This window comes from Vespa velutina, chromosome 5 (genome assembly GCF_912470025.1).
Source record: "Vespa velutina chromosome 5, iVesVel2.1, whole genome shotgun sequence".
In the NCBI taxonomy this organism is placed as follows: Eukaryota; Metazoa; Arthropoda; class Insecta; order Hymenoptera; family Vespidae; genus Vespa; species Vespa velutina.
The window spans coordinates 4336629-4347639 of record NC_062192.1 but is presented as its reverse complement, the minus strand read 5'-3'; the positions used below and the strand labels follow the sequence as shown (position 1 = coordinate 4347639).

Here is an 11011-nt window from a genome sequence, read left to right as displayed (position 1 = left end):
AACTTTGCTATTCTTTTTTTTTATTTATTTATCTTTCCTATTTTTTCTATTTTCTTTTCTAATTTTTTTTTTTTTTTTTTTTTTTTTTTTTTTTTTTTTTTTAATAAATATACGTCTATTTCGGCTGAACGACGAAAGGATAAAAATGTTGAAAACCAAACACGTTTGATCTCCGCGTGCAACATGTAACGTTTGATTGACGTGAAGAGAAAAGAATGCATTCGCATTTTTTCTTTTTTTTTTTTTTTTTTTTTTTTTTTTTTTTTTTGTTTTTATCACCAAACTCATGGATGTGCACGCGTGAGAATTTAACGCGGCATCGTGATATAATATATAATGTATATAATATATATGCATGTATATATTATAAATAATCAATTAAAGGTCTGCCTTGAAAGTAAGTAAAATATATATATATATATATATTTATATATATATATATATGTATGTATGTATGTATGTATATGTGTGTGGTTTTTGTATCATTTTTTCTTTTTCTCTTTTACTACTTCACACATTCTTTCACCATCGATTACACTTAACTTTTTATTCATATCGCATCGAAACGAACCGGACTTTGTAATCATATGGTTTTCTCCCCACCGTTCGAGAAAAAGCACTGATTTTAATTAAAGAGAATAAGGATAAAAATGAAAAAAAAAAGAAAAAAAAAAAGAAAAAAAAAAGAAAAAAAAGGGGGGGAATAACACAAATAATTCAATCGAATATCGAATTATACAAATATATGCACGAAACGCTACAGGCGTTTTATTTATATTCAATCCTTCGTTCAATAAAAACACTTCTTGTGAAAAATATTTCTTTTCAGGATATCATCGCGTTATAAAATCTATATTTACCAATATGGTACACATGAAAATTATTTAAAACGTAAATGACAGATTATAGTATGAGTTCGTTAAAAAAATCGAAAGATTTTTCGAATTTCTTGCCTAAGAAAAAGATTCTAAGAGAAAGAAATCGCTTATGCGATTGCAAAATACATGAAAGGTGATAGGAGTAGGTGAACCCTTTTCATTCGCAAAAAAAAAAAAAAAAAAAGAAAAAAAGAAGGGCAAACCGATCGACGCTGGTAATACGCGTGTAAAGCAAAAGTATTTTTTTTTTTTTTTTTTTTTTTTTTTTTTTTTTTTTTTTTTTTTTTTTTTTTTTTTTTTTTTTTTTTTTTTTTTTTTTTTTTTCTTTCATATCCGTCTACGAAACAAACGATCCAACGACACGGCAACAAACGATCGAGCTCAGTGCTAGCACGCAACTGAGACGATCACGAAATACAAGCCTATCGAGGCACCACGACTCGTATTCCCTATTTCTTTTTTTCTCCCTTTTTGTATAAAAAAGACCTAAACTACCTAACGTCTACGTTATTCGAAGCCTTAAAAGATGAACAACGGGCCTTTCATTTTGCAAATACTACGTCCGCCCTTTTCATTCTACTGCTTCTTCTTCTCTTCTTTTCCACGTATTCGTTATCCTTTCGTACAAAGCAAAATAAGAAAGAAAAAAAAAAAAAAGAATTTATACAAACGAAAAAAAAAAAAGAAAAAAAAAGAAGTAAAGAAATAAAGAAAACACGCGTCACCACCTTTCGCCCCCTTTTGTACTAGAGATCGGAATGATGATAACAATATTTTCGAGCATTCGAGTGAAAATAAGTTGACAATAATTTATTAGAACGTTACCCGTTATAATTTATATCATTTACAACCTTATGTTGTATGTATTAACAGTCATTCGATCGTATCATTTGCGGAATTCATACTCGCGAGCATACTTGATCATTCGTCGATAGCATTCGATATGACAGGTATAGCGGATAGCCTCAATACACTCTTACGTTTACTGACCGCTCCGTAAATGTAAGATTTCTCAAGGCACGCTCATATCTTAATCATGAGCCAAGCTAAACGACGTTCGATCGTTCCTCGCTTCTTTTCCGATTATTTCGCTCTCTTTAACACGCGATTGAGTAATTCGCTTTTCAAGTGAATTATCTAACAAGATAAATTCACGTATCATGAAATAAAAGAGCAATAAAAATTCCATTCTATACCGAGGCTCCTTTTGAAAAAGTTTGGCAAGTTTGACAATTTTTCGATATTTAATAAATGCCAATTGTTAAGAAAATTTTATAACAATTTTACTAAATATACGCGAGAAAGCTAAATGACGAGATTGTGTTCCCTTACAAAACCTAGTAATGGGTAAGCTTTAAAGCGATAGTATAAAGAAGGTCAAAAAAAAAAAAAAAAAAAAAAAAATTAAAGAAGATAAAATCAAAAGTTAACGAGTAACATCGAATGAAATGATAAACGCGATATTATCTCTATCTCTCTTTCTCTCTCTCTCTCTCTCTCTCTCTCTCTCTCTCTTTCTTTCTCTCTTTCTCTCTCTTTTTCTCACTGATCCGAAATCACAGACAATATTGTTTTCTTGTTTAAAATCGTACATAACCCACGTGGGCCTGGCACAATACTTATAATCTACACATTATATAAAAAACCTCTTGCACCTCCGAAGAAATTTCGTTGTAACAAGCACCGAAATATAACGAATATATACACATATATATTTATATTTATATATATATATATATATATATATATATATATATATATATTTATCGGTGGCTAAGCGCTAAAAACTATACTTCGCGACTAAAAAGTGTTCGTTTCATTCTCTCGCGAACAATCTCTCACTAATTTCTCGGAGTTTATTATGACTATACAAACGCTGGAAATTTCCAAGACTCGAAGATCGACGTTTATCGTTTATAGATATAAACTTCGATATCGTTCATAAGATCCGATTCAAACGAGAAATTTAACCACCGATACAATCTAAATCACTCGACAAAGTTCAAAAAGTGACTGAACAAAAAAAAAAAAAAGAGAGAAAAAAAAAAAAAGAAAAAAAAATTGAAATGTAAAATATTAATAACACAGGCATATAAGAAAATATAATTTTTGAAAATTATTCGTAAACGTTCCTTAATCGTCGCTATAATAATTACATTAATATTTAAATTTACGAGAAATATGTCTACCCTGATTACCAACGGGACTTGTGATTTATTTGAGCGAAGAGTGATTTAGTTGTTAAACTACAAATATACTCCCGGGTCGTATCGACGTTTCCGATAGAGAAATTTGACTTTTAGATGTGGCAAGGTTAATACATTAAACTTATTTTTTCTTGAAAAATACGGCTTACTGAAACGTATCAATATTGATCTTACGAAGACTCGTGTGTGTATTCTAATATCCGACACTGTCTATCAATCCGTATGCAAAGTACGCAACAGCGTAATTAACAATGAATCGTTTGGTCGTTTCATTTGAAATATTATTAATGCTCCTCCCAGTTAAATTCTGCTAACTATAGTTTTAATTCGACATAAATCGATTCCCATAATAATCAGAATAAAAAACAATCATTTAACATAGCATGATAAAGTTCTGACGAACGACAAAGAAGAAGAAGAAGAAAAGAAACAGAAAAAAGAAAAAAGAAATAACTATATAATTTCTAAAAGGGATATATAAAAGAATAATTACTAACAGTTAGCAATTTATGTATAAGAGGAGCTTTAATATGCAGCAAAAAAGAATAAAAACGCATACTGCTGCGTGAATTTTTTTTTTCCGCTCTTACTACCACCACTATTACCATTACTACTACGACTACAGGTACTTCTACAACTAGGACCTTCGACAATTATTATCGCTATCGCTATGCCTTAAAGATATCAGCATAATTCACATTTCGAAATATTCTGGTAAAAAGAAAAACAATCCTCTTTGTAATCCTTCCCCCCGGGAAGGCGCAATATTACAAGTCCCCTCGTATTTTTCTCGTTTCTCATACATATGAATATAAACTCACAAGTACGTTTTCCTCGTTCGTTCGGTTCTTTTTAACGCGAACAATTTATACGTAGAATCACGCACGAGTATCCGAAGTTATCAAACAATATCGGCCAAATTGATAAACATATAAATATTACGTATGTGTTATAAAATGTTGATTTTCCAAACTTCGTGTAAATTGTGATTGGCTTTCGAGAGGTCGTTTAAACTGTAGTTGATTTTGCGCTGGCATATGCATTTGCAGTTGTATCTGCTGCGCCTGTAACTGTGCCAGAGCCGTTGATGGTGCAAAAGCCGGATAAGCCAATGTCGTGTTCAGACTTTCGTTATGCTCCTCCAGAGAATTTTGTGCATAATGTAACACTAGATGTTTCAAGCTCTCGTGAATGTTATAAGGCTCGGCGAATCCGTAACCTCGTTCGGTTGCATATATGATACAATGATTTACAGTACCATTGCACCTACGATTTCAATGGAAATACGAATAATTAGAATATGTTTTTTATCAAGGGAAAAAAAATATTTTTAAAAATGAGATAACTTACATGATCGACAAGGCATATTGACCGGTTCTTGATCTTCGTACCAAGAATGTACCGTCCGGTCGTCCAGCAAGAATACGATCGGCATCGGAACGTGATCCTTCCAAGTAAAGCCATGTCTTCTCATCCGTATGTACTTCTAAATCAACTTCTGGAAGATCTCCGTATACTAAATCGCCGACTAATGGATTTGTAAGTGAATGATTTAGCACTAACTGATTAATTTTATTTGCCGTCATGCCATTTTTCTTCAACCATCTAACGTAAAAAAGAAAATAATATGCTAACTCAATTCAATCTGAGATGAAGTATCAAAACGAATAAATAAGAATCAACGTACGTAAAATGTTTGTCCCTTTGTCTCACAAGTTGAATAATCTCCGGCTTTAGTTTATGCATTTCTCTTTCGAGAGTTCTATTATAAGCAATTCGTTGCTTCAAACTATCATCCAATTGTTCTTTACTGTCCTCTAATGATTTTAATCTGCGTTTCAATAGCTCTGCATTCTCAGTTAAGCTATAATTATAACAATCTATCTATGTAGAATTTTATATTACGAAATAAAAAATATGAATTATGGAATCCATCGAAAGCCATTGCAAGCAACGTTGACATTTTTATTTAAATAATTTTTGCTATTTCTACGAGAGAAAAAAAGAAAGAGAGAGAGAGAGAGAGAGATAATTATATAATTGACTGATGAACAATAATTTCACAATCGAAATAATTACATTATTATTTCAATGATTGATTATTCTTTGAAGAAATGTACAAAAATTGTAACGAATAAAAAATTCACATTTTCGTGCTCACGATATTTTTCGGGGATCCATTTATTAAAATAAATTAAAATTCATTAAAAAGCTCACGTCGATATCTCATGCGGTTGTGCTTCTTTTTGAAACTTTTCCTGAAGTTTCATTTGATCCTCGAACATCTTAATTGCCTCTGAAAAAGCTTCCAGAGCTTGTCTTTTTAATTGGACCTCGTAAGCCGTTTTACTATACAATTCTGAACAATCTTGATATTGTCGACAGGTATCAACTATTTCTTTGCTCAATTCGGCAAACTTTTGTTTTACCGTTGACATATCCGTTGTACTCGCAATCTCGTCATCCTATTTTTGTTTTTTTTTGTTTTTTTTTTTTTTTTTTTTTGTTTATATATATATAAAACTTTTATAACATCGAAATTCATCAAAATTGTACACACATTTATAATTAGAATAACTTACTTGTTGAAATCGTGATACGGGATATAACAACTTGATGTCCAATGTAGAATTATATTGAGCCAAGGAACAATTCCTATAGTAATCGACCAACTCGATAACCGAATGAAAATTATATGGCTCGGAAAAGCCATAATTTCCATTTCGATGACAAATCTTAATGAGCTTATTCGTACCACCTTTACGCAACGTCAGAGTATATTCACCTCCTTTGGAAGACGCATTACGAACTAGGAAAGTGCCATCAGGCGAATCGATCATTTTTTCATTGACCTCGTCTCTCGTTATATCTCCCCAATACCACTCGGCTTCCTGTAGTGTTCGTGGCCTATAAACAATAATACATAATATTTAACAGGAAAATTTAATTTATTTGAAATTCCTTTTTGACGTCAAAACATACTTTTATTAATATACATATATACATATATATATATACATATATATATATACATATATACATACACACATACATACATATAAAACTCTTTGATACGAATCGTCCACTCACTCTATCGAGTGTTACAAACAACACACATGAACTCTATTCATTATAACGACTTAACAGCACACACTCTCTGTTGTTCGTCTACTCAGTACGCGAGACTTAATACACACTCTTTACTTTTCGTCTACTCACTACAATGACTTAATACACACTTTCTGTACCATTCGTCTATTCAGTACGACGACTGAAAACATTCTGCTTCGTTAACATAGTCCTACGTCATTTTAAAATCTGTAGCTTAGAGCCGGCAACGTTGTTCTATGTAACTTTACCCATGAAATGCAGACCTCGAATATAGACGTTTGAAAATTGTATGTAACTTCTAGTCTCATGCTAAAACTTCAGACTACTAATATGTTAATACACTCTTGTATTAAACCAAACGCTCCTTAACTGAATTATATATATATCTCTTAGGCTACTCCGAAATGTAACTTTTGAAAAATTTTCCCCGTTTTATATGTTCTTGTCGTTTTGTATGATCTCTTGCAAATATTTATATAGTAAATATTAAAAAAAAAAAAAGAAAAAAAAGCAAAAAAAAAGTAAAAAAAAAGAAAGAAAAAAAAAGGAAAAGCTAATAAAATTTATTACCTGTGAGACTGTTGATCCTTGCCACTGTCACCAGCAGTTCCCGTTCTTTCCGTCGAATTATCTTCTTCGAGAACTGGAAATGGATCTAGAACAGGAAACTGAGGCCTTGAAAATTTCCGTGGTGGTAACTGTGGAGCACTCGCAAATTCGGGCAATCTTTCGTTCCAATCAACGTGCAGCAACAGTAGTTCCATTATCCTTATATAAGCTTTTGTATTGTGTATAATTTGTCTGGAATATAAATTAAATATATGTCACAGATATTTTGTGCAAATATGAAAAAGAAAAAAAAAGAAAAAAAAAAAAGATAAAATTAACGAGAATTAGTAATAATTAGAATATCATACAGTTATGTACTCACATGATTCGTTCCCAAGGTGGCCTAATGAATATATGACGAAACACCTGGACAAGTACAGTGGGTGGTTCCGTGTAACCCCTCCCATGTTGCAATTGACATATGCGACAAAAGTGAGCCATCAAGTGAAACAACGTACTCCTATGATGTTCCGGAAGTTCAGTAACAAGTTGTCCTAAACGGGCAGCACACTGCTCGTCGCTTCTCATATCTGAATGTACAAAAATGTATAGTTATGTATATCTCATAAATCTTAAATATCAAAGAACACTTACTTGATGCCTCTAGGAACCTGTCATAAAATTGTACCGGTATTACCGGATCTGGTAATTCTTGCAGGAACTTTTTCAAAACGCTTGCAATGCATTGAGGAGTGTAATGATCCAAATCAGCGTTACGTACGTCTGAATCGAAAGAATTTAATTTAAATTTAAATTTAAATTGAAATGTCGTAATAATTCAACGAAAAGATATCTATCTATGTTTAAAGTATATTTACCTTCGTCCAAGTTTTGTCGTAACTCAAGGGTTTGCTCGTTAGGTTTACTGCAATAGACTTTGTAGAGATCTAAGGTCGTGTCCGCACATGCCTTTTCTTCGAGTACGCGCGTACATCTTTCCACCAAGATCGGAGCGGAACGTGTAGATGTTTCGAATTGTGAACACAGGGCGAGGCCAAATACTAAATAAAAAAAAAATAAATAAATAAATAAATAAATAAATATATAGCTGAAGCTTTATAAGTACTTGAATATATGGGGAGGGGGGAGGGGGGGGGAGGGCAAAAAAAAGAAAGAAAAAAAATACAATAAAGAGATATATATCACAGTGATATATACACCTTATTTATATCGTTTCCTCTTAATCTCCATAATAATTTTATTCCTACATTAAAATCGATGAGCTACGTACATACGTGTCATAACTTCTAATTTGACTAACTACACCGTTTCTCTATCCCATAATCAGGATAATAGTAACAAAAAAGGACTCATTGTATACGCTCATTTCCTCGCTTACTCGTCGTTGAACCATACCACAAATAAATTTGCGCGATTGCCAGCTTTCATAAACGTAAATTGCTAATTTCCTATAGAAAGGCAAACGATGAGATAAGAATATTTAGTAGTAAGAACAGGTAGCGAAGACTATGTAATATATTGAATCTGCCGTTATACCGTTATAACGTCCGTGATTAGAAACTTGTAGGAGCATGGGAGGAGTAAAGAAAGAAAAGAAAAAAAAGAAAAAAAAAAAAAGAAAAAAAAATCATCGAATGTTCGTAGTCTGATAACGATAGAAAAACAAGGAAAGCGGATCTCCAAATGGAACACTGGCAATAGGGAGAAACGTTTTCCTTTCTCTCTCTCTCTCTCTCTTTCTCTTCTCTCTCTCTGTCTGTCTGTCTGTCTGTCTGTCTGTCTGTCTGTCTCTCTCTTTCTCTTTGACTATCGATCCGAGGACACATCTGCAAGAAATTTGCCTTTATTTATGAGCCTAACGAGAGAAAAAGAAAATTGTTACGATTTAAAGAGAAGATCAAGCGCATCGACGAAAGAACCGCGCTCATAAAAATCGTCTTGGACAGCTTGTGAAAAATGGACGGACGAAACAAAACAGCGGCTTCAAAGTACTCTTCCTCCTTTTTGTTTTTTTTGTTTTGTTTTTCTTCTTTTTTATTGTTATTATTATTATTATTATTATTATTATTATTATTATTATTTTATTGCGTTCATAGAATACCCTTATTTAACGAGACATTTCAAAGAGAGAACAAAAGTGACAAATAAAAGACATAAAGTGTTTAAAATCATGTTAGAAGGTTTAAACGAAATGGAAATGCTTCGTACTTTTCTATTTTCGAATAACATGACTTTTAAATATTTACAAATTTCATAAAAACAACTAATTACTTTAAACGATAAATTTAAAAACTACGAATGTCTAGACGATATTTATCAATGAACATTTATCCTTTTATTTAAATTATATACACATTCATTTCCTTTTTTCTTTTTTTTTCACAAAATAGTATTTCTACCTAACATTTTGATACGAAGAGGTTGAAAATAAAAATAGAAAAGGAAGAGAGAGAGAGAGAGAGAGATCTTAAAAATAAAAAAAAAATAAAAATAAGAATACCAGAACCCCTTAAATCATTCTTACGTATGCAAGGAAAAAAAAAAAATGTAAAAAATGCAAGCAGAAAGGTCGGCGTATCGCGAATAGTATTTTTTCTCATATCAGCCTGCGACGTCGACGATTGCGACAAGGGCTAGCGTCCGTCTACGCGATTGTTTATTACCCACATTCGCCGCGTGCCTTGCTGCTATTCTTTTCTTCGTTTTACAACTGACGAACCATTGACTTTATTTTCGCATAAAAGTATGCACCTAAACGGAAAGCTGTTCATATTTTCGAGCGGGTTGTAGCGACATAAACCAACATGTCATTGATACCAAGTACACCACTTGTATAATCAAAGGCGTGCATACATGCATTATAAAAGGGAAGAGAAGGGGAAAAAAGAGAGAGAGAGAGAGAGAGAGAGAAGCAGAGGTAGAAACAGAAAAAGAGAAAAATAATAATGAGAAAGAGATGGAGAAGGGAAGAAGAAAAGGGAGTGAAATTTATTTTTATGGCTACGATACCAACGACGTCTTGTTTCTTCACAAGCATATCTTATTCTTTTACTTCATCCGGATCGAAAGAAAGAAAGAAAGAGAAGGAGGAGAGACAGGAAAATAAAAAGGTAGGAGAAGGGGAGAGAGAGAGAGAGAGAGAGAGAGAGAAAGAAAAAAGTACGAATCGAAACATGGTAAGCGAACAAGATCATATAGATGTGAAGTTAACGAAGGAAGGCATGTCCGATGGAGGTCAACACGGAAATTCGATATTCGTTACGAATGCCTATCGAGCCTACTGCCGATTTTGTCGTAGGTAGGCGATCGTACCGGGCGCGCTCGTGCCATGTGCGAATGACTGCTACTTGTCGTCGTCGATCGCGAGCCGGACAACGCGGCTGCTGAATAATTTTAATAGCTTTCGGTGCATGCACGTATCTACATACACACACACGCACAAATACACGCACACGCATTTGTATGTATATTGTATATATGTATATATGTTCGCATATATGCATGTGTGTATGTGTGTGTGTACGTGCATACATATATATATATATATATATATATATATATATATATATATATATATATATATATATATACATGGACGTTCTGCGTTACCTCGGAAATAACGAGCGCGCCAGCGATAATTTCATTTTTTAATTGCGCTTAGTCACGAATATCCGGAAGCTGCGCCTGCAAATGGCATCGTTCAACGACAGACCGAACGTAAGTCATCCAAGTATATATATGCATATACATATACATACTTACGCTTCAAATGTAATAAACGGAGCGAGCGAAAGGTGGGAATCGAATAAAGAAAAAAAGGAAAAAGAAAAAATAAAAAAAAAAAAAAAAAAGAATTAAAAAAAAAATTAAAAAAAAAAAAAAAGAAGAAGACCGGTAAACACGTTGCCGATAATATATTTCCTTTGCTTTCTGAATTTCTCTACGGCATACGTTAAAGCCACAATGAATTGTAAATTTTTTCATGGTAAATGAGTAACTCACAATGGGCTTCTCTTTTTTTTTTTTTTTTTTTTCCTTTTTTTTCTTTTCTTTTCTTTCTACCTTCGTTTTTCTTTTTTTTTTTCTCTCTCTTTTTTTTTCTTTTTTTATATATACGTTTTTATATATTAATCCATTCATTGCAAATAAGAAAAAAGTGTCTATTATTTATCAATGAAATTATCATTATAATTATCGTTATAATTTTTTATATAAATTCGAGAAAAAGAAGTATCTGTGTGAATT

General features: G+C 32.4%; 1 protein-coding gene across 5 annotated transcripts in view; it reads right to left on the bottom strand.

Annotated features, from left to right (window-relative positions):
• Positions 1 to 209: 209 nt before the first annotated feature.
• LOC124949563 (phosphatidylinositol 3-kinase regulatory subunit alpha) overlaps positions 210 to 11011 on the bottom strand; it is a 41993-nt gene continuing 31191 nt past the window's right edge. For all 5 annotated transcript variants that reach the window (XM_047494834.1, XM_047494831.1, XM_047494832.1 and 2 more), the window contains 9 exons: positions 7624 to 7806; positions 7400 to 7528; positions 7128 to 7335; positions 6767 to 6997; positions 5668 to 5992; positions 5303 to 5550; positions 4773 to 4949; positions 4436 to 4690; positions 210 to 4351 (listed from right to left, as the gene is read on the bottom strand). In XM_047494834.1, coding sequence (XP_047350790.1) covers positions 4024 to 4351; positions 4436 to 4690; positions 4773 to 4949; positions 5303 to 5550; positions 5668 to 5992; positions 6767 to 6997; positions 7128 to 7335; positions 7400 to 7528; positions 7624 to 7806 — 2084 coding nt within the window. In that variant the 3' untranslated portion in view covers positions 210 to 4023. The remainder of the gene's footprint in view (positions 4352 to 4435; positions 4691 to 4772; positions 4950 to 5302; positions 5551 to 5667; positions 5993 to 6766; positions 6998 to 7127; positions 7336 to 7399; positions 7529 to 7623; positions 7807 to 11011) is intronic.